The sequence below is a fragment of the Ochotona princeps genome, chromosome 5 (assembly GCF_030435755.1).
Source record: "Ochotona princeps isolate mOchPri1 chromosome 5, mOchPri1.hap1, whole genome shotgun sequence".
NCBI classification, from domain to species: domain Eukaryota; kingdom Metazoa; phylum Chordata; class Mammalia; order Lagomorpha; family Ochotonidae; genus Ochotona; species Ochotona princeps.
Genome location: NC_080836.1, coordinates 80,321,721 through 80,345,170, shown reverse-complemented (window position 1 = coordinate 80,345,170; position 23,450 = coordinate 80,321,721). Strand labels below are relative to the sequence as shown.

Below are 23,450 nucleotides of genomic sequence, written 5' to 3'. Positions count from 1 at the left end.
TCCCCTCACACTGAACTCAACAGGCGCCGGCCTCGGGTCTCCTGATGACAGGGCTGACGGCTCCCCCCACCCCAGACTCCATCCATGAAGTAGTAAAACTGAGGCTGCCTACGAGTGAGAGCCTGGAGGAGATGGGAGCATGAGCCTGGAGGGGATGGGGGCATGAGCCTGGAGGAGATGGGAGCATGAGCCTGGAGGGGATGGGGGCATGAGCCTGGAGGGGATGGGGGCATGAGCTTGGAGGGGATGGGGGCATGAGCCTGGAGGGGATGGGGGCATGAGCCTGGAGGGGAGGGGCATGAGCCTGGAGGGGAGGGGCATGAGCCTGGAGGAGATGGGGGCATGAGCCTGGAGGGGATGGGGGCATGAGCCTGGAGGGGATGGGGGCATGAGCCTGAGGAGGCCAAGGGGAGGATGTGCTCAGTGAAGACACCACACCTGGAGAGAGGGGACTCCCCGCACAGACCTCCCTGCAGACACTGGAGCTGCATCTTATGGGTGAACCTGCTATGCCTGTGGCTAGAAATGAGAACTGGCCTGTGTTCTCGGGGCCTGCAGGAGTGGTAGAGGGACATGATGGGATCCCAGCAACCAACTGAAAGGAGAGACTGTGCCGCCTGCCCTCTTTCTCTGTTTTCTTTCTGATGACTTTTCAGGAAGGCTGCTATCTGGTCCTTGGGAGTCAAGGGTTGAAGGTGAGAGGTGGTGGTAAGAGGAATGGCCAGGGGGAATTTTGGATGTCACATTTTAATTCAAAAGCTACAGTGTGACCCCTTTGGAGGAAGGAATGGGTCAGGGTAAGATCTGTGGAGACTCTAAACAATGAAGAGATTATATCCTTCAGTCCCATGTAATTCCAAATAAAGGCAACATTAAACCATGAAGTGATTGGAAGGAAGTTCAACCAAGTTATGTTTGTTCCCATGAAGATTATTCTAATATTTTTTCAAAAATGCACAAAAGTCAAATATTTTAAAAAGTATTGGTTCATATATTCAGTGGCCATCCTCCTCTCCTGCCCCGACTCTGCTGGTGGCACCGACTGTGCTCAGTCTGCCTGCCACCCTGCACCCCTGAAGGTGACCACTTTTTAACTCATGCATCTCTGGGTTAACTTTGAGCCTCTTCCTCTGTCACCTTGTTCCAGCTGGATGGAACTGCAACCCTTGCACCTGCTTCAATCCATAGGACCACCGCACCCCCACCCCCTCCCCATGTCCTACCCTCTTCTCTAAGGGTGAGCTTACTGACCTGTCTTGAAGATCTCATAACGCAGAGAGAAGCCTGCCCCCTGCCTGGCATAGTCAGAGGTGAACTTGATATACAGCATGGAGCCCGAGGAGATGATGGTGGGTGGGGCGATGTTCCCACAGTGCTTGCCCAGGAGGTCTGCAGATTCACTGTCCCCATCTCGAATCTCAATGAAGTCATACCTAGATGACACACAACAGACATATATGAGAAAGTATCGCTACAAGATGAGAAGCACACTGTCTCCCCTGCTCTCCCATTTGCTTGTAGACACTCAGGTGTCACAGGGGAGCAAACCTGGGGCGTGCATGCTTGCTCGTGCGCCCTGTGGAACACTGCTATGGAAAGTATCAATGCTTTGTGAAGGCTGCAGAGTGCGTGAGCTTTATCGCAGGCCCACCTGAGAGCAGTAACAGTGTTCTGTCAGGCACTGCAAAACAAGAGCCTGGCTTTCTTGGCCAACTGCATTTTTATTGTCGTTATGATCCCTGAGTCTTGGTGTTGTCTTCATAGCTCTTTGTTCCTTCATATTACTTACCCCCTTCAAATACCAAGTTCATCAATTTGTAAGATGAGGATTAAAAAAAAATATCCAGGGGCAGGCATTTTGGCTTCACAGCCACAACACTGAGCAGGATGCCCAAGTCCCTGAGTACTGCCTGGCTCCCGTTCCCAAGCCCAGCCTCCTGCTCATCTACATCTTGGCCAAAGCAGGTAATAGCACCGGTACTTGGGTCCCTGCCACCTACATGGGAGACTGCTTGAGTTCCCGGCTCCTTCCTTTGGCCTAACCCCACCCTGGTTATTGTGGACGTTTGAGTGAACCAATGCATAGTAATGCTATCTCTGTGACTCTCAATGAAGAAAAAAAAATTAAATCCACTCCAAAAAGTTGAGAGAAAAACAGCATATACGTAAAAGACTAGGCACGGTGCCAGGTGTACTGTGGATGTTTTCTGGTCCCTCACTACTGCCACTCCCTCTTCCCCTTTAACTGCTAGTGACGGACTCCCCATCCACGGGCCACTGCCCTCTTTGAGACAACTCTGCCACTTTCATATCACCAGGCTCTAGTCAACAACATTTCATAAAAGGAGTCCTCATATCACACCAGATAACGCAATAAAAACCTTGTTCCCAAAGCAGGCAGTGGATCCCTGGGGACCCAGAATCTGCAAGGGGTGGGGTCAGGCTACCCTCCCTAAACTGGGGATGAGGTGGGGGAGGAAACGAAGATGCCTTAAAGATATCCTTAGCCAGGTTCGTGGCTGATACACACATAATGCACCGTTTTATCTTTACAGCCACACATTTTTCAACCACAGTATGAGCTCTGGGAGTCTTCAAGGGCTGTGTTTGTCTCCCTTTCTGGGCGCCCAGTTAACAGCCCTGTCAAAGCTGCCTAGGTGGGAAACTTCCTCCCTACCGGCTCCCTTCAAATGGCTGGCCACTGATCGCTATTTACTGAAAACCATTCGTTCCCCTTGCTCTTCCTCTCTATTTCTTTTTGCATCAACTGGCTAAAATAACACCTAAGAAATCTCCTCACTGGTGAGAAAAGAGCCTGGAATGCTGCCTTCCTGTGATGTGCCTGTGGCTCAGGTGCCCATCACACACAGGGTCTGTAGCAGCCTGCTTTCTGCAGAGGGGGCTACAGCAAATGCAGAGGCCCAAGGCCCTCACTCCAGCCCTTAAGAGCCATACTGCTGTTTGCTCAGCCACTTCCCCACAAATAAGCCTGCGAAGGAATTACAAGGAGCAGACCCGGAGTGGCTCCTGCTTGGACCTGAGAGGACTGAACTCCCTCCAGTCTAAAGAAGGGCAATGGTGGGCACCCAGTGCAATGATTAAGTTACTGCTTGCAATGCCCACATTCCATCTCAAGTGCCTGGCTCAAGTCCTGGCTACTCCACTTCTGATTCAGCTTCCTGTCCAGCTGCGCCAGGAGAGGGAAGGGGGCATAGCAAGTAATAGTTCCAGAACTTGGGTCCCTCCACATGGGAGATGCTCCTGGTCGCTGTTGTGGTCATTTGGAGAACAACCCAACACATGGCAACTCTCTCTTCAACTTTCTTTTAAATAAAATGAAAACAAATAAACGACAATGGGCAAAGTAAAGAAGTACCAATCCTTAAGAAAGAAAGAAAGGCTGAAGCTGCTCGGAGCCTGCAGCTGTTTTCCCCTGGCATTCCAGAGAGAAGGGCAAGGACTTGGGAAGGCTGTGGGAATGCGGCAATGCTTTGAGATCTGTGATGAAAACAGGCCTCTCTTCGAAAAACAAAGTAAAAGACGCTTATTTCGTCCTCAAAGGGAACTCCAAAACCTTCTGGAAAACCCCCTGCATGTCATTTCCCTGCTCTGGAGAGTACTTGGCATTGAATGAGGTGCTGCCCCCTCAGAGTGCCAAGTGGGAGGAGCCGTGGGCCTACACCTGTCATCACACACCACCAAGCTCACTTGCAGGAGCATGCAGGGCTCTGGGCACCCAAGTCCCAGTGTTGCAAGGAGACACAACTGTGACCGGATTTCAGCTGTGCGCCCTAAGACAAGTCACTGCACTTCTCTAAGCTTCAGAAACGGCGGAAAGAGGCAAAAGGGCTAGCAGGTAGAACCTTTCTCCTAAGGTGGTGGTGAGAGTCAAGCAACTACATGTAAAGGTGAGTATCTAGTCCAAAACTTAGTGTGTGCAGAATTTAACTGATCGGTCATGTTCTCAGTTGCACAGCAGGGGGAAAGAGCTAGGCATGGACGCAAAGCAGAAATCACTTTCCCAAAAAGATACAGTAGATGAGCCTGCTTAAACCTTTTGGAAAAATTGGACAAAAGTTATTATGTAAAGACTGTAGTCTTTAATCCAGCAATCCTACTGCTAAGGGATTGTTTTCCTAAGAAAACAGCCAGCTGATTGCACAAAAATGTGTATGCAGCTACGTGCATATATTTTTTAAAAGGGTATGAAAAGTGAGATGGTACATTCTTTACAAGCAGAGTGCTATCCAAAAGTCCAAGCCTGGAAGGCAGGTAAACCAGTTTCAACATATTTATAAAATGAAATGCTCTGCTGTTATTGTACACAGTGCTGCAGGTCTGGATTTTTATGTTTTATGGAAAGAACTTTAAAAAGGCAGACTGCTGAAAGTGTGTGAGAAATATATATGTGCATAAATAATACATATAACCTTGTGTAAACACAGAAAAATCTGGAAGGCTATACACTAAAACATTCATAGCGGCAAGACATATGGGTGTAGGATAATGGGTAATTTTTAATTTCTCCTTTATGGTCTTCTATGATCTGAATTGTTTATAATGAGTCTGCATTTCTTTAGTAAGCTAATAATATATAAAGTAAAGCTGCTTCTATAAGGATTTTTTCCCCCAGAGTTAGGACATAAGAAAACCAATCCAGCACTGAGGATACAGCAGATGAAACTGCAACTTCATCCCGGTCACCACCATCACCACCACCACCAACAGCATCACCACCCAGCAGATCATCTTCACCATCATCATCATCACCATCAGCACCAGCAACCTCCCTCCTGCAGAACACCTAGCTCGGTGTCAAGCACGGGGCCCCCACTCCCTAAAGACATTGACAGTGTTTCCAAGAGCACCAGGTAGTTCTGGGCTTAGTGGTACTCACTTTTCTAGGAAGGACAGCAGTGTCCTGGCCATCCCACTGGCCTGGTCAGCAGCAGTGGGAGGATCTTGTCTGGTGGCTTAACCACCTGTGGAGTCATTTTGGAGCTTAATAGAGTGTCCTGAAGCAGGCCTACTTCAGCAAATGTCCCCGTTGCAAGCCTGCCCCGATTTACTGCACAGATACAGGGTCTCAATCCATTTTTGCCCTGCAGCCAATGACAAACACATCCTTACCTACACACTCCTGTGGTAAAGGGGTGTTTTTGTTAAAGGTTCCTGTCACTCAGTCTTATTATGCTGTATCTCTCTGAGCCTGTTAGTTAAAGGACCCCGCTGGTGAAGCCTTTTGTGAAGCAAATAAGCAGCCCTTCCAAGAACTTCCTAGAAAAATTGCATTTTTTTCTATCATGTTTGCTTAAAGGAAAAGTGAGCCAAGGTTACAGGCTGACAGCTGTCGTCCCCTTGCCCCCAACCCCTCCTCCAGTGTCCTGGTTCTAGGCCTTGGACAAGCCCCATAACCACACGAATTGTCTGGCTGTGCCTTTCCTATAAAGGCACACTCCAAGTGGCACGCTGAGTTCATACAGAATGTCTCATTTACCTCCTGTGTGACTGAATCATTTGGGGAAATTTTTTATGATTAAGGATTTGCTACAGCTGGAGCAAATCTCCTTAGAAATTTCCATGTTGTCGGGTTCATTTGCGAAAAGCTCGGCCGAGGCTTAGGAAGTTTGCGCCCTTGGAAAAAATGTGACTTTGCACGGAGCATCACATGGCCAGTGTTTGTTTGGTAAAGGAATCTAGGGGTACAAAAGAGCTCATCCCAACCATAGGCAAATAGGATAAGTGGGAAACTGCTCCTCATAGGACATGTTACTCACTTTCCGGAAGGCAATAGACATATTAACTACAGTGTTTGCATTTCATTATTCATAATCTCTCTCAAATGAAAAAATTCCTTTCAAAGCTTTAACACTACCTTGTGTCCGTTTATTTCTTTTTCTGTGAGCAGAAGTAGCCATCGCTGCTATTGGCTTGCTTTCTCTCTCCTCTAACAGAGTCATGCCCTTTCACCTTTCTCCGCAGATTCCAACATCTGCATGTGGAACATCTGTCTGGAGGTCCATTGCGCTACTTTGTTCTCCCATTTCAAAGTCTTCAGGTCTCTCCCCAAACCTGCATTCAGGGTGTGGGAATCTTGGCTGTAGAATTAATTTTAAGAGTCCACAGGAGAGCTATGAAAAAGCAACAATCTCATCTTTTTCTCTCATCATTAGGCAAACATGAAAAAAGGACTTTGGGGGCCCGGCGGCGTGGCCTAGCGGCTAAAGTCCTCACCTTGAAAGCCCCGGGATCCCATATGGGAGCCGGTTCTAATCCCGGCAGCTCTACTTCCCATCCAGCTCCCTGCTTGTGGCCTGGGAAAGCAGTTGAGGACGGCCCAATGCATTGGGACCCTGCACCCGCGTGGAAGACCCGGAAGAGGTTCCAGGTTCCTGGCTTCGGATCAGCGCGCATAGGCCCGTTGCGGCTCACTTGGGGAGTGAAACAGCGGATGGAAGATCTTCCTCTCTGTCTCTCCTCCTCTGTGTATATCTGGCTGTAATAAAATGAATAAATCTTTAAAAAAAAAAAAAGAAAAAAGGACTTTGGAGTGTCCATAACTCTAGGTACACTCGACACTGCCCAGCAGGACCCTGGGGGCTGAGTTAGACATTAGTTTCATGATATCAAGTCTCTCTCCTTGGGGCAGGAGAAGGGGCAGCCCCTGTCAGTGTACCATGGTTTGGATGTAACTCAGAAGCACTCAGGAGGGGGCTCCATACCAAAGACAGAGAGCAGAGGTCCTATGAGTAAGGATGGGATTTGTACCTGTGCCTGTGTCCTGGCATCACAGCCCTTGCCAACCAGGCCATGCTTTTCCTGTGCTGTCTGCATCATAGATGGTCTAAGACAGTTTGCAAAGGGTGAGCTCTTCATTAACCCTGGGACTTTGCACTGGGTTTTTCACTCTCTCTGAAATGCCCTCTGCTTTGGATGCAGTGGCTGTTTCTCATCCTTCAGGCCTAAGTACAATGCCAACTCTTCAGAGATGCCTGCCCTGATCACCCTATGTGAGATGGGTGGTCCGTATGCCCTATCTCACCATTCTCTTCCTTCCTTTATTGCTATTATAATCTGGGAAGGTCCTGTCAACATCCTTATTTATTTGCTTAAAATCTATCTCTTGCACTAGATAGTAAGCACCATGAGAGCAAACATCAAGCCTTTTTACTGCTGAGTTTATAATGCTTGCTGGGTGTTTGGCACACGGAAGTGACCACCAACTGCTTGTTGAGTGAATAAATGAATAAGGGACTTCCAGGGGTTGTTCTGCCTAAGATGACATACCCCATAACAATGCTTTCCAAGGGGTTTGATATGGTTGGTCCTCTATCTTCGTTCCCCAGCATACTCACTGAGCTATTCTGGTTGCATCTGAAGCCCAAAATGTTGTCTCATGACTTAAAAACATGAAATAAAACTTTCCAAGTGGAAGAAACATCTCAAATCATGCTGACAGCATTTTCACTATTAGTGGCAAACAAATCAACTATAATTAAAATGCTGTCAACGTGATTTGAGATTTTTTCTCACATTTTCAAAGTTCCATATTTCATGAGTAGATTATCCAGGCCAAAGAATGTATTGCCTGCTGGAGTGTCTTTCTTTCAGGAGGCTCAGAGACATCTATAAACATTATTTTATTAATCTTTACAGTAACACCTTCAGGGAACATAGGAGGAAACTGCCATCAGACTGCGCACAATCCCACAGTGCCGAAGCTGCCCGAGACACACAGAGGCCATGCCGCAGGTTTGCACCTTGCTGAGTCTCTGGCCAGTTCAGGCCCAAAGCCAGGACACCTGCTTCTTAAGCTTTGTGTGGGTGCCCAGCCTTAATGGAGAAATTGGCTTGCTGTCAGGTCAAGATTTTTAAGAAGTAAATTTCATTTCCTTGAATTTCTCCTTTCATAGGCACCGGTCATTTAATAAGAAGCTAGTACATCAATGGAAAGCACTTGTATTTTATTGAGCAGTAACGCTGAGCCAGGTCTTCAGGTCACATTTTATCTTGTTCTTACTGAGACCCACCAGGCTGTGTTAGGATTACCAGTCACTCGCAGATCAAGAAACGGTGGCTTAGAGTGGTGAAATGACCTGTCCTGGGTCATACGACAAGGCAAGGCTGGAGTCAGCCTTGGAAGCGAGCAAGCTCACACCGGGGCACACAGAACTCAACTTCCTTCCCTTTTGCCTTGCTGTCGAATGAAAATCAGAGGGCAACGAAAGTACCAATGGTGTCAGCAGGGGTCTAGTACAAAGAAATCTTACGGTCCTAAGTCTCCACAAAACGGGCACCAGGGACAAAAGAGCTTGACTAGAATCTTGCTCTTTTTTGTTTAGTTCCATTTAAACAAAGCCCACCAGACATTCCAGGATTAATAGACAAATCACCAACAGAAACAGTGAGCAGACTTGGAATTTTATGGTTTCAAGATTCACCCAGTGGAAATCTCGCCTGTGAGTGCTCAGATGGGATAACATATTAATTTTCTAAGTGCAGTATTTTTATAAGCACATGTACACCCGTATGTGAACATATGGCTCATTGAGTGAGAAAGCAGGATCCTGTGTATTTATAAGCCATTAAAGCATCGTCTAGAGCTCATATTCTTCAGGCCATTGATTGCCGGTAGGGGCTACACATGGGTTTCAGTGGGCTGGGAACCTCTGAATTTTTTTTTTTAAAGATTTATCTGTTTTTTATTGGAAATTCAGATATACAGAGAGAGGGAGAGACAGAGAGGAAGATTTTCCGTCCATTGATTCACTCCCCAAGTGGTTGCAAGGCTAGAGCTGAGCCAATCTGAAGCCAGGAGCCTGGAGCCTCTTCCAGGTCTCCTGTGCAGGTGCAGGGTCCCAAGGCTTTGGTCTGTCCTCTACTGCTTTCCCGGGCTGCAAGCAGAAAGCTGGATGGGAAGTGGGGCCACTAGGACCAGAATCAGTGCCCATATGAGATTCCAGCATGTTCAAGATGAAGACTTTAACCACTAGGCTACCATGCTGGGCCTGGACCTCTGAAATCTTATGTCACCAGGTTTGGGAATCTGTGTGTGCACATTTTCCTAGGGAAGGGGCTAGGGACAAAAGAAATCATAAACTACTGCTACACAGCACATCTGTCTATGAGGCTGTTGGATATGCCCAGGGGCACACAGCATACATATGGCTCTATGGACAGAGCCACCTAGTTTCTGGCACTCACTGGTGACTGCAGGCAAAGCACACAATCCCTGTGAGTCTCTGTTTCTTTGCCTATAAACAGTAACAGTCTCTTCCTTTTGGGTTAGGGAAGGATTATGACAGTACACTGGCTGCTCTTCCTATTATCAGCAGTGCTCAGCAAAACAGAATGGCAGACTGCTTACACACAGCTCTTTGGACACCAGGCATGAGAAGATCAAACGAACAGCCAGAGTTAGAATCTCAACGTTTTCAAACTTGGGAGACTTCTTAACCATATTCCTCCTTTATGAACATACCAGCAGTGGCTCAGGTACTTGGGTTTCTGAGAATTTATTTCCATCTGTGTTTCTGAGGCTCAAAGCCACCCTCCTCTGCTGTGTCTTGAAGGGCAAAGTACATGACCTTGCCACAGTTCGGGAATTAACACACGCAGTGGCTCAGCCCCATGCCTGACCCAGAGTAGGTGCTTACTACACAGGAGTTATCCGTGGTTACTACTATACTACAGGATTATTGGCTGTCCGACTCTAAGGCCCCAAACAATTTCAAAACTCTGTGTGTGTCTGTAATCCTATGTTGGTGCCAGGGACCTTGTTAGTGGCGGCTGTTTGGCAATACATTTTCTTCCCACCATGGGTCTCTAATATATTAAGCTTCACATTCAAAAACCCCACCCAGTTAGGGTCACCAGGGTGTTTAGAGGGCAGGAAACCTGACCACCCAGCCAAGGAAGTATGCAGAGAGAATAACCCAAAACAAACTGAAGGAATTATTCTAAAAAACCTTGAAGGCCAGAACATGGAAACTACAAACAAGGGCTATTTATACTTGTTGGTTGTTTTTTCTGCAGAAGCGCCAGGACGATGGTGAAGGTCCTGGATCTCATTGTTCCTCACGGAGCGTGCTGCCAAGACCACATCTTGTGTGGGGAAGCAGGACCCCCAGGTCCTCCTCGCTTCACAAGAACTTTGAGAGGATCCGGGTACAGAGCCTCCAGCACTTGGGCCCTGACCTTTTGGGTGAACTCTGCTTCCCAGCGAGATGCATTCCTGAGGCCGGGTGGGCCGCGGGCACTCTGGTGGCCTCTTGGATGGAAGGCTATTGCTTATGGAAGGGATGGTTTTCTTGGCAATCAGGGCCAAGGTGGAGTTTCTGGGTTTGGCCAAGCTTCTTTCAGCATGGCTGTGGGGTTCCTCTTTCATTTGCTCCAGTGTTTATAAAAATTCTCAGCCTGAGTCTTCAACTGGAAGTGTGGATGGCTGGCATTGTGCAAGGACACAGGAGTTGAGGCACAGGAGCGTATCCCACAGTTCATGTCTACCCCTTCCCTCCATGGTGACAGCAGCAGTAGCTGCTGATACCTGAGGATGAGAGCATGTCTCAGCAGGGCCAAGACTCACCAAGGCGTCCTATGCTGACCTGGGAAGCTCTCAGGCCTCAGTTTGTTTGGCCTCATAAATGGGAGCAGGGATTAAGCTCCCCTCAGTCTCCCAGGATTGGCTGGAAGAGCTGTGGAGGGGATATCAGAGCGCATCATCCTGGGGCCTTGGGGCCCTTGGTAGCGGCCCTCCACACGTCTGGGGGAACCATTCCTTTTGGGACAGTTGTTCACTAACCCTGGCTCCCAGAGGATCCAATTGTCAGGGCGAATCATAACCTCCTCATCTATCCAAAAAAAAAGGGGGGGGAGCCACTGGGAATGGGGCTCTGGGCATCAGCCAGCTGATCACTGCCTGGGAAACATCCTTTTTATTTTTCCAGGGATTTAGGCTCCTGGTCATTTTGCAGCTCCCATTTAGCCAGGATCCAGCTGCCACCTCAAGACTCAGAAGACTTACAACCTGTCTGAAACTCATGCTGAGGGAAAATGCAGAGAGTGGGGAATGAGCGGAGGAGGTGGCAGGTGTCAGGGGCCCCACTTCTGCACTTCATTCCCTTGGAGCTTCGGGCTACAGAGCTCAGAGTGCCTGTTGGCTCCAGGGGCCAACCTGTCATGATGGTGCAAAACGCACCGTGGTGTGGAAATGACGCCCCCCACACCCGCCGGGCTAATGTCTGAACAGGAAGGCACTGCTGCCACAGCAAGGCAGAGGTCCTGGACACGGCACTTGGAGGCCAGTCAGCTGGAAACGCTTCCTCCTCGCTAGCACTGCCTAGGAGCTGCACCCGTGACAGCATGGGGCACCCAGAGAGCCTTGTCCCACAGGGCATGGCAAAGCCCTCATTTCTCCCTTGTCTTCTGAAAGCACCATTCAGGGTTGATAGCTGGGGAAGAAGGGAGGTGGGGAGGAAGTTGCAAATATTTGGGATTGCTGGATACTGTGGGACAGAGGCACATTCGACCCTGAGGAAAGCGCATGAGCTCCTACATAAAAGGGAAGCAGATTACAGGAAATCTCCAAGCAGGATGAAACAGTGTGAGTCAGACCTCGGAAGAGCTTTATTTACCCCACAGCTGAAAGTAGGCAGTAGAACTGTTGTGGAGGCCACACCGTATCAACCAGCAGGGTGCGCACAGCGAGTGAGGAAGCATTAGTGCCAAGGGTGTCCTGTGGGAACCACACAGGGATCAAGGGTCCTGGTGGGTGGGGGAGACTATAGCAGCAGAGCACCCTCAAAGGAGAAGTCAGAACCCCAACATTTAACCCGGCAGCTAGCCCCAAGGTCTGGACCAAAGCCTGGATCTGCTTGGGCCTCAGTTTCCCAGCAGATAAGAAGGAAAATAATAACAGGTCCTTTCCTTCCCATCACTCTCCAAGGGGCGACACACAGATAAACCACTTTGAACTTTCAGATGAAAGGTGTTCTATAAACCTGAGGTCTCATCAACTGTAATTGTTACGGTAATTATTTTAATGATAATAATGATGATAATGAGAGAAGGGGGAGGGCAACTGAGGGGACGAAACTTCCTACCAGGAAACAAAGAAAAACTGCTGTGAAAACCGGCATCACGATTCTCCTCTGCCTGGGCTCCAACATCTCCTGCCACCTGCCAATTCTTGGGCTGAAATATTATTTACTCCTTTCCTTTCCAATAAAACAATTATTTGTTCCACCGCTTCCCTCTTGCTCCCTCTCCAGTGTGTCTGGCTTTGCCCTGACAGCTCAGCCGTGGACTGTTTACACGTCTCGCTCGCCCTCCAAGACTGTGGTTCAGCTCCATTGACACAAAAGGCAGGCGAATTCTCTCGGTGTGAGGAATCAATTACTTCCGCTGACACTCTATTACTGGCCCTCACGTCTTTGGATTCCAGATGAGGAGTGAAGGTGGTGGTAAGGACGGCAGAGAATTTGAAAAGGGTGCCGAGCGATGACTGCTGGCTGACGGGGTGCTTGGGGGGGCCATGACTGACCAAAAACCAGGCCTCCTGCTTGTATTGAAAGACACAGAAAGAAGTCACGCTCCTTGGCTGCCCTGCTGGCATCCGGAGGTGAACAGACGGCAGGAAGAGCCAAAGAAAAGGAACACAACGACAAAAGAAAAAGCCTTGTCAAGGATATCTGAAGAAATCGGAGGCCCCAAATACCTGTGCTCGGGGCAGCAGACTGCCGCTAGGGGCAGACGGATACAGGTGAGCAAAGGCAGCTTTCAGCTGCCCAGCTTAAGATCCAGCCCCAGCGTTGCCATCTTCCAGGGCCTCAGCATCTCTATCTGTTCAATGGGAATATCAGCAGCCTCTCTCTGCCCCATAGGGCTGTCAAGGGGAGTACTTGACATTTGGTGACATTTGCAACTATTGTTCAACCTACGATCCTTCCACCCACTTACCAACATACTACTGGGTCTCTAATGGGGCAGAGTAGAGACACACACAAAGACTGCCGGGACGCTTGGCTATAGAGCCGCGGGGGCGGGGGGAGAGGCACACAGAATCACATGGATTCTGCTATATGCATGGAGAACCACACTGCCCTCCCAAGCTGAAGCATGACTCACAAGTCTTCCTTTCTCCTTGTTTTCGTTCTTTTTAAAAAATAATTTTGACCCAGCTAACATTTTTCAGGGATTTTCCTTCTAGGAAGAAAAAAATTTTTTTGATTATGCAAATGAATACAACCAACTACTCCGCAATTAGCTGAGTTGTGTGATGCGAAGCCCCATGATGAAGGGCACGGATGCGAGTGCTTTCCAGAAGCAAACACAATGCCAGCTCGTATTTTTCCCTGGGATGATTTATCCTGGCAGAAGGAAAAGAATGGAATTAAATTATCTTTCGAGTTTCTCTTAATCCAGAGGTCTAAATCCCCTTGCCACTAAAAAGGACAAAGCAAAGATTATATATATAAAAATATATATATACACACACACACACATATGCCACAGGATTCATCACTACAGAAAAATACACAAATCCCAAATCCCTTTTTGAAAAAAAATCTAATTTCTTGACCTGCTGCATTTCACCTTTCTGCATAATCCCCACCACACCTGGCACTCCCACTGAATTTCTGAAGACTCACTCTCAGTAGGCGTAATTAGAAGGAAGAATTACAAGGAGTTACATGGGGTGAGTGGCTGGCCCTCTGGGATCGCTGGGTGTAGAGAAGGTGCCAGGGCTGAGCGGCAGAAGGAGTCGGATGGTACATGATAAAATCTCTAGTGACTTTCTCCATCAGAAGATAAGGCCCATTGTTAAGAAGTCCACAGTGAAACTTGCATTGTGAGGGTGGTGATTGCAACATCGCAGATCTGCAAACAAATGGCCAAAAATAACCCGCTGTCCCAACTGCTCTTTAACCTTGGAAAGAGGACGAGAACAATCTGCGGGCTTTCTTCTCCCTCCACTCCCCAGGCCAGCTGAAATTGCTGGGTGGGGTCCTTGGCACAGACCGCCTGCCAACTGGGTTCAGTTAGTGGGAGCATGCCCATGACTGTCCCAGGTACCTGGAGGTGGATCTGTTTGTGTCATTAGGAGGGTTGTTGCAATACAGAAAGGTATTACTGCTCACAGCTCTGGGGAATCATGAGATGGCTGTGGTTGGGCGGGCAGTAAATCTGCTATAATGTCATGAGTCATCAACCTGAGGGTCTCTCAAGCAAAAGCGAAACACCCTCCTGAACCACAGAGAACTCTCTCTCAGCTTTGTTGGCTTTCTGGAGCCTTCCACAGACACCAGCAGAAGCTGCATCTCCCATTGGGCAATTTGACCTCTTGCCCTCTATTCATGGGAAAGGACGTGGACAGGGAGAGTCCTGCCCAGGAGAGTGCTGGGGACAGCTGCTTAGTCCTCCGTATGCTCAGGTCAGACCCCGCTTTGGAACATCCCATTGAGGGTCTCTGGACCAAGGCTGTGAGATTGCAGAGGCCTTACAGATGAATGGGGGCGTTGGGTCTTCCCTGCTGTCCTACCACAGCCCCTCCTCTCAGGACACAGTCGGAGTATTGCTGAGAGCAGATGTTCAGAAGTGAGTAATGTCTACGGCCATACCACCAAGAGATCAGAGATCTCATTTGATCTCGGAAGCTAAGCAGGGTCGGGCCTGGTTAGTGCTTGGATGGGAGAAGTGAGTAACAAGGACGGCCTTTCTTACACTCCCATGACTCTGCTGCTAAGCAAAGACACCGCCTTCAGCCAAGATTGGGACTGTGCTGCTTGTGGCTCCCACATCCCTGCTTCTGGCCTTTGAGCAGACTGCTGTCTGCCTGGATCATGAGCCATACATACTTCCTCTTTCCGGGTTAACATCTTTAATCAGTGTCGGCATCACCTCTTCCAGGGAGCCTTTTTTGAGCTCTACAGCCTTGATCAGATTTGGCTGTGTGGGCTCACAAAACAAGCTCATATTATGTCCCTGGCCAGAAGCTATGGTGTGCAGGAGACAAAAGTGTAAAAATGTGTGTGGGGTGAGGATGAAGCGCTTAGCCAAACGGCCAGATCGCAGGTGATGTTCCAGCTGTGGTAGTCCAACTCCAGGAGGGAGGAGTATGGCTCACTCACCATGACACACCCATCTTATCATTGTGTTGGGCATAGAGTAGGTATTTACTAACTGCTTCCTGAAAGAATGAATGATCAATTGTCATTAGGTTGGAGGGAGACCCAAGTTATATCCCCTCTTCCTGCCTTCATTAAGTCCCCAGATAGACAAAGAGGGAGCAAGGCTCAGTCCACCTTGATGCACAGGCTCATGTCATGATGACCTATGCCCCAGCATCTCCAATGTTCAAAAGGCCACGGAAACAATGACCTGCACACTCCAGGACCGGCTGCTGTAGGCATTCAGAAAGAAACTTGGAGAATTACACACTCCCAACACAATAGGATCACACACGAAGGAGAAGCCAGCAACTCGGGGATCACCAAAAGCTGTGAGGGTTCAGAGTACGGGCCGAGAGAGAGAAGTGGAGGGGCAGGGGTGCGGGCAGTAGCTGGATGCTGTAGGGGGGAGAGAGCCTTGGGGACTAGGGCAAATGGCAGATGGTATTGGCTGTCTGCCTGTGCGTGGAGGGCGGCCTTGGTGCGGAGGGGAGAGGTTGGATCACAGAGTGTGGTCTGTTGTCTCTGTTTACCGTGGTGAGTTTATCAATCTGGTGAACAGACACATGTGAGAGTCCGACAGCTCCTCTGCAGTAAACACAAGAGCACCTTGTTCATCCAGGACGCCGTGACAGATACTAAAGGTGCAGAGGGGAGGGGGAACCCACGAGTATCTACATACACGAGTGCTCTTACTGCAGTCCCTCACTCCACTCCACACTCCGCTGCCTGAAGCACGCGGAAGTGGCAGTCCTGGAATTGCACCTAAGTACAGGGCAAAGTTGAGCACCTAGCTGCAAAATTTCTCAACAGTCAGCTCTCCCCAAAACAAAATCAATTACTTAACAACTAAATAGAAACAAGCCAGAGAGGAGGGCCCTGGGAGGCAAGTACACCCAGAAGAGGAAGTGACAGCCAGAGGACGGAGGGTGAACAGTCCCAAACTTTCCCGTGACAAAGTGGCACAGTTGCTAATTTACTGTGCATCCGCATCCATGAGGCACAGCAATCCTGCAGCTACTTGTTGGTGTCACCATTTTACAAACGAAGAAACGGAAGCCTGGGGAGTTTAAAAGGCCAACAGAACTTCACATCTGAATCTACCCAACCCGAGGATGACAATACCTGCCTACTGTCACCAAAGTGAAACTCACAACAAAATTCTGGGCTGGTGTTGTGGCCCAGCATGTTAAGCCACTGCTTGTGACACTGGCATCCTATATTGCAGTGCTGGATCAAGTCCCGGTTGCTTGGCTTCTGATCCTCTAATGTTCCTGGGAAAGCAGCAGAAGTTGACCCAAGGTCTTGGGTCCCTGCCATTCCTGTGGGAGACCAGGTTAGAGTTCCAGGCTCCTGGCTGTGGCCTGGCCTGACCCTGGCTGCTGCAGACACCTGGGGAGTAATCTAATAGGTGACTTATTCTTCCTCTCTTTTCTCTATCATTCTTCCTTTTGAATAAATGAGTCTTCTTTTAAAAAAGAATCATCAGGAAAAGTTGACTCCCATTAATGTCAGGTTTGAGCTTTTCTTTCTTTCTTTTTTTTTTTTTTAAATAAAGTCATGGGTTTCAACTCGGTGTAGTAGGTTAAGCATCTGCGTGTGGCACCAGCATCCCACATGGGCACTGGATCATGTCCTTGCTGTTCCACTTCCCATCAAGCTCCCTGCTTGTGGCCTGGCAAAACAGAGGAGGATGGAAAGTCCTTGGGTCTCTGTACCCATGTGGGAGGCCTGGAGGAAGCTCCTAGCTTCGGACCAGTCCTACTTTGGCCACTGAAAACATGTGGGGAGTGAATCAGTGGATGGAAGATTATTCTCTCTCTTTTCTTGTCTCTACAACTCTGCCTTTCAGATAAAAGCAAAATAAATCTCTTTTTTTTTTAAAGTCAGAAATCCTTTTAAGAACACAAACTGCAAGTTTTAGTGGTACCTGGGCCTTTAGCTGGAAGGGAGCAGTGCTCTGCGGTGAGGTAGGGTGCCAACTACCGTGCAAGGCTTCACTCTCACCTGTGCTCTCGCAAGGCTTTTGCACTTCCTAAAACATTTTTCAAGCCACTTCTCTGGAAATAACCAGTTCTTCAAGGGACTCTCACTCTTGGTTTTGCTTTGTAATCTGTTTGGGCCTCTGAGATGGGAGAAAGGAAGCTGTCCCCCTCCCCCACCATTTGCAGACTCTCACACACACACACACACACACACACACACACACACACAAGCTGCATATCACACGGCGCACAATGCATTTTAAATCTCAGAAATGGAAAGAATGCTCAACTTTGTGTGTTTGTAAAACCCCTAACACTGCTTGATGACTCAAGCTCCAGGCCTTCGTACAAGCAGACAGCAGCTTCAAGCAGCCTCTGCCTCTCACCCGGGGAGCACAGTGGCTTCTCTCTGCCTTGCCCAGACAGAACCGACTCCAGCCACCCCCCCCCCCGTGGGTCCTCGGCCACAGGGTGGGGGGCACATGGCAGGGGCACCACAGCCTCCTCTTTCTGTTCCCGCGCCACCCTGCCCAGTTGCTAAGTGGGGCCTGGAGCAGTCGCGGTGGGTGCTCTGGGTTTGGGTTCCTGCCCACTGCCAGGGGGAGGAGTCAGCGGAAGATCAGCAGACGCGGTGGCCTTGGCTAGCACTGACTCAGGCCAGCTGAAGTTCGTGAGTGAAATTTTCCAAGCAGACAGCAGGATGAAGTGGAACCCGAGTCACAGTGGTTGCTAGTGGGAAAGGTCTGTCTGGGATTTAGTCAGCCACAGCCGGGACCTTCCACATGTAGATTTCAGGGTGCACAGTCCAGAGCTTGGCCTCTGGGACAGGGGAGCTAATCCTGTCCTAGGAGTGCCAAGATAGTGGGGGCAGTCCTTGTGGTTAATCCTGCATACAGAAGGAAGCAAAAGCCCATGGGTAGCCATGGGGACCAGCCTGCCTCCACTGCTGGGCTGGCTGGTTTTTCCCCCTGACTTTCTTACTCACTTCCCCTCTCTGCCAGGGTGCTACCACTGTGTCACAGGTCAGAAGGACAACGAAGCGGTGCTCTTTGGGGAAGAGCCCACCTCAAGAGCCAGGCGCAAGTAGCAGCAGGAGCCCAAAGGGAAGGGGGGAGGAGGCCAAGTGCCTCTGAGAGCAAATAAATGCTCAGTAGCTTCCTGGGAGGGAAGACGGAGCCAGCCAAGAGGCAGGGAGAGGGAAGGAGGGCAGCCATGAGACAGAACTTCCAGGACTTCAATGACATTAATTGTTCTTTTCACAAGAAAGTAAAACAGGGCAGGCCAGAGGGCGAAGGCCGTTTATTCTGCGTGTAACCAGCCAAGGGAAACTGGCAGCCCTACCTTGAAGAGCGCGAGGCTTTTCTAAATATAAAAAAGAGTGAGAAAGAAGCAGCGGACTTGGGCAGAACTCAGGACACAGTGAAGCAGTCGAGCCTTAATGCCAACAGGGCGTCTCTGACAATCTGGCGCTCAGGGGAAAGAGAAGCCAGAACGCTCTCCATCTGACCTTCCTGATCTTCAAGCCAGAAGCACGGGATAAGAAAGGGGGGGAAGGGACACAGGATGCTGCTGTGTGAGCCTCAGGAGCCGGCTGCTTTCCCTGCCCCAGCTCCGGCAAGGGCCAGCGGCTGGTCCCTTTCTGCTGCCAGGGGCTCTGGCAGGCCGGGGTTCTCCCCCATCGCCGGCACTGGCTTCTGCAAAGGGGAGAGGGAACCCACAGCAGCCCAAAGCAAGGCAGGAGCCTGCTTCTGTGGCTTTTCCAGCTTCCTAACATGCTTGAAGCCTCCAGCTCCTGAATTTTTTTTTTTTTCCCCTTCCAAAAGCCGCAGCTTCTGCCTCAGCCACCATGAGTCTAGAGAAAATGACCTCCTCACAGTCTGCCTGGGAGATTTGCTTTCCTAAGCATAACAGAATTTGGCCCTGTGTCGGGAGAGCTAGGTGCTTAGTCAAGTTTCTCGGAGCCCAGACCCCAGCACTCTGTACATTATGCTGACGTCTGTGCCAACTGCTGCAACCCAGCAGAAGCACGCGGACCCAAAGGCCTGACAAAGATGCTCTCGGAACAGAAATGCTTGGTCAAGTTCACCAGCAGGGAATGGGAAGCCTTGAGATGCTGAGCACACGCATCCAGGGGCGGTCCAAGGGGCTTGAAGAAAGAATGTGGGAACTACCCACTGTCGCCCAGTGAGTCAGGGGCGGATCTGGGCTTAGAAACTCCCTCTGGTGAATCTTCCTCACATGAGATATCTATGAGGGAAACTTCCCTTTTCAACAAAGATCATCCCTCAATGGGAGAAGAGCCTCCTGCAGGTGCAAAATAGTCCAGGGAGGCTCAGAACGGCATCCATTCCCGGAGCCTCGCAGGCCACCTCTGCAGACGGGTGGTGTCCTCCCCAAGGATGCCCTGGCTGGATCCAGGCCTGCTCTAAGATGATCGCCGGGAGTCTCACCAGCTCCATTCTTCCCGCCCCTCCAGCTGGCCCCTTGAGGGACATTCCGGGACCTACAATCCCTCACATCGAGGGCTGCTCAGGCTCCTGATAAGCAGATGGGACCACAGAACACTTTTCAGAGCAACCACACACTTGTGGGTACTCATTGGAGAGAATGCCTGTTATCACAGTCCTTTCTGCACAATCTGCACATTATGATGAGTTAAGAATTTAAGACGGGGCCTGCGTAGTGGCACAGGAGGTTAAGCCACCGCCTGTGACACTGGATACCATATCAGAGCACCCGTTCAAGTCCTGGCTCTCCTGTTTCCCATCCGGCTCTCTGCTATTATGCCTGGGAAAGCAGTGGACGACGGAAGCTGTAGTGGGACACCTGTTCCCATGTAGGAGACCCAGATGGAGTCTAAGTTCCTGGCTTCTGATTGGCCCAGCCCTGATGTTCATGACCATTTGGAGGAGTGAACTAGCAGTTGGAAGATCTCTTTCTGTCTTTGCCTTTCAAATAAATAAATATTTTCTTTAAAAAAGAACTTAAGGAGCCTGGTGCGATGGCTCAGTGGCTAAATCCTCTCCTTGCATGCACCCATATGGGTGCCGGTTCCTGTCCCGGCTGCTCCACTTCCCAACCAGCTCCTTGCTTTTAGCCTGGGAAGACAGTAGAGGATGTCTCAAAGCCTTGGGACCCTGCACCCACATAGGAGACCTGGAAATGGTTCCTGGCTCCTGCTTCCTGGCTTCGGATCAGCTTAGCTCTGGCCGTGGTAGCCAACTGTACCAGCAGATGGAAGACCTTTCTCTCTGTCTCTCCTCTCTGTAAATCTACTTTGTCAATAAAAATAAATAAATAAAAGAATTTAAGATGGGCTCACTGTGCAGTATACACATATCCTTATTGTTGATTTTACAACAGTGTCTGCTTCCTCACCTTCACCTTCAAGGACCTTGGTGTTAACATAGCACCTCCAAAGCACAAACAGCCCAGGGTTTATCTGGTCATCTCCTGAGCCGCACTGCTTTGGGGGTGGCAGGACTGACATCATGTGGCGAGACCAGCTGAGTCACCTTGGCTTCCTGATGTCACCTCACTGCGCCTCAGTCCCCTCCTGTGCAACATGGACTTTCTGAGGTCAGGCACTCCCGAGGGTCACAGAGGGAGGTGGGGGACCGAATGCATTAATGCTTGTAAAGCCATGCAGACGGTGATGTTCGATCAATCTGTGACAGCAGCCCTGCTCCTCTCACCTGGGCCACACAGATAGTAAGAATCAATAGGATCCTACACTCGGATGCTAGACTCGAAAGAAACCAGCTGCCACTTCATCAAGTAACAGCTGTTGGGGGTTGGGGAGAAAATCTCCACCAGGGGGGCCAGCCCACTCTTTCGGGAAGCTGGTGGGGTCTCCACATGCCTCCCTAGAGGAAAGGGGGCCACCTCCCAGGGCAAGGTAAGTCACCAGGGGAGTTTGTGGTCCATCCTTGGAGCCACATGGTTATTTTTCCTCCGCTGCTGCCTTGAGAAGATAATGGGCCAGCTTCTGCCTTCCTCCGTCAGGAAGCTTCTTTTTTGTGTGCTACGGGGTCCCACAGGGAGAGAATGTCATCGTGAGGCCCTGGCAGGTCGTGGGGCGAGGGCGCTCCAGGAGGTGACGGGGTGTTAGGTGAGAAGTGTGACTGAGGCTCTGGGAGAGGGAAGGACACGGCGGGCAGAACGGAGAGGGGCTTACTTGCAGTCGTGCTTCTCGATTTCAAAGTGAGGGTTGAAGTTGAGGACAATCTTCTGGTTGGGCTCAGGGGCATACACAATCCACTCGCAATTCTGGTGCGAGGGGTAGTCCTGGGGGTAACCCGGGGAGGTGATGTAGCCAGCGTCTTTGGAATTCAAACGGCCTCCACACGGTGGATCTAGAAGAGGAAGCAACAAACCAAAGAACTTCAAATATGCTACAGCCTCCTCTTTTTTTTTTCCCTCCCTCCCCCTGTGTCTCTTCTCTCCCAGTGGCTGATTACAACTATTTTACAGTCCTTTTATGGCAGTCCAGAAGACTAACCCACTTACTCATTCAGTGGAAGAGATTATTTCAGCCCAGCCCACTCACTACACACACACACACACACACACACACACACACACGCACACACAGAACCGTTCCATGAAATGGCCGTAAATATTCCCAATTACATGCTCGGAGATTACAAAAACAAGAAGGCTGCACACTTTACATGCCTCCCGCCTTTTCTTGGCCCATCTCCCTTCTCCTTCAAACCTCCTATCTCTATCTTTATCTCATAAATCCTTCATTTGCTATGGTGTCTTCCAGCCCAGCCAAGGCAGCCAGTACTCAAAGCTCCGGGAACTGACAATAGTGGTTTTGTGGTGCCGACCCACAAGGCGAGCCTGCTAGCAATTACATGTGGTGAGGAGGAAGCACTTTCAGTTTTGGGCCAGAACAGACCCTGGAGGGTGATTTCAGCTTTTCTTTCTTTTTTTTTAAAATTTCTCCCCTCTTTTAAGAAAGAAAAAAAAAGAAGAAGAAGAAGAAAGAAAGAAAAACCTCCAAACATTTAATTCCACATCCACCACAAATTTGATTTATTATTTCATTACACACCGAGTGGAAAAGTCTGTCCTGGAGAATCCACTGACTCCGATCAGCACTTCCACAAAGGTGCTTTGTGTGAATGCACTCCTGGGTGTGTGGCCACACTTGCTGTCCCCTGGTGCTCCCCGCCTGGTCACTGCCACCAGAGTGTGCTGCTGCTTTGTCCAGCTGTAGCCAGTCTATGAGAGACAGCAGCGATGGCAGGCAGGAGCAGCTGGCCGCCCTCCCTCCCAGCCATGTCTGTGAGCCAGGAGGGAGGGGGGCACTTTCAAAGGCAGAAAAGGTGGGAGATGACATTTAAAGGAGCCCCTATCTCAGCAAGGGGAGTGTGAACTCCTCAGCATGGGTTCTGGGGAGCTGGGGGGTTTTTGCTTAATATCACTTGAACAGAAAGACACCAGAGACTTGCAAATATTCAGAAGCCTCTTAGAGACCTTCCTGAGATGTGTGCGTCTCTTAGCATCAATCACGATTTAATATCGCCATCTGCATGGAGCAGCATGGGCCTGTGAATTATGTATCACAGCTCAGCAGCCCCCCTTCAGGACGGGGTCTTTCTCCCGTATTCACTCATTGAGGGAATGGGTCATGCATTTTTTAGCTCTACAGGTGCACTTTCCTATTCCTGGTGTCTGCTGGCATTACCGTCTCCCAGACCTCTGCTTCACACCACCAGCCTGACAGGCTTTAAAAAGCATAAATGATGGGCACACGGCACAATGGTGGTTGGGACACAAATTCACACAAGTAGCCTTTTCGGCATCCAGCCTCCCAGAGCTCAAACTGTGCGGTGTTGAACTGCCCAGAATCTAATGGATCCAGGTCCATTTCCTACTGTGTAGAAAACAAAAGCAAGCCATTTCCGCAGGCTGGCAGACACCACATCATCCTCTACCTAATGACCCTGCACCTCCCCAGTCCAGGAGGACAATGGGCTCTGCCCTCCCGCCCGCACCCAGAGGGAAGGCCAGCCATGAGGCCTGCAGGGTGCCTCCCCTCTGCTCTACAGGCAACGCAGCAAGCCTTCTAGGTGTGCCCGGTGCTCACCCACAGGGCATCCAGCATCCTCCAGCCACAGAGGCTCACAGGTCCTGGCTCGCGGATGTTAAATGGGCCTGGGAGTGATGCTTGAAGCAGGCAGGGATGCGGGACTTGGAGCACCAGCTGCTCTGATCCAGCTGAGCAGGGGAGGGCATTTCCTACCCTGTCTAGCTCCTGGGCCAGATATTGTGTAGAAAGGGCAGC

At 49.9% G+C, this 23,450-nt stretch overlaps 1 protein-coding gene across 6 annotated transcripts in view; it reads right to left on the bottom strand.

Moving 5' to 3' along the window:
- Positions 1-23,450, bottom strand: part of NRP2 (neuropilin 2) — a 112,007-nt gene that overhangs the window by 75,632 nt on the left and 12,925 nt on the right. For all 6 annotated transcript variants that reach the window (XR_009245492.1, XR_009245493.1, XM_004576908.3 and 3 more), the window contains exons 2-3: positions 21,330-21,507; positions 1,252-1,433 (exon numbers count right to left, since the gene is read on the bottom strand). Coding sequence is in view for 4 of the 6 variants with exons in the window: in XM_004576908.3 (XP_004576965.2) it covers positions 1,252-1,433; positions 21,330-21,507 (360 nt within the window). In the remaining 2 variants the exon portion in view is untranslated. The remainder of the gene's footprint in view (positions 1-1,251; positions 1,434-21,329; positions 21,508-23,450) is intronic.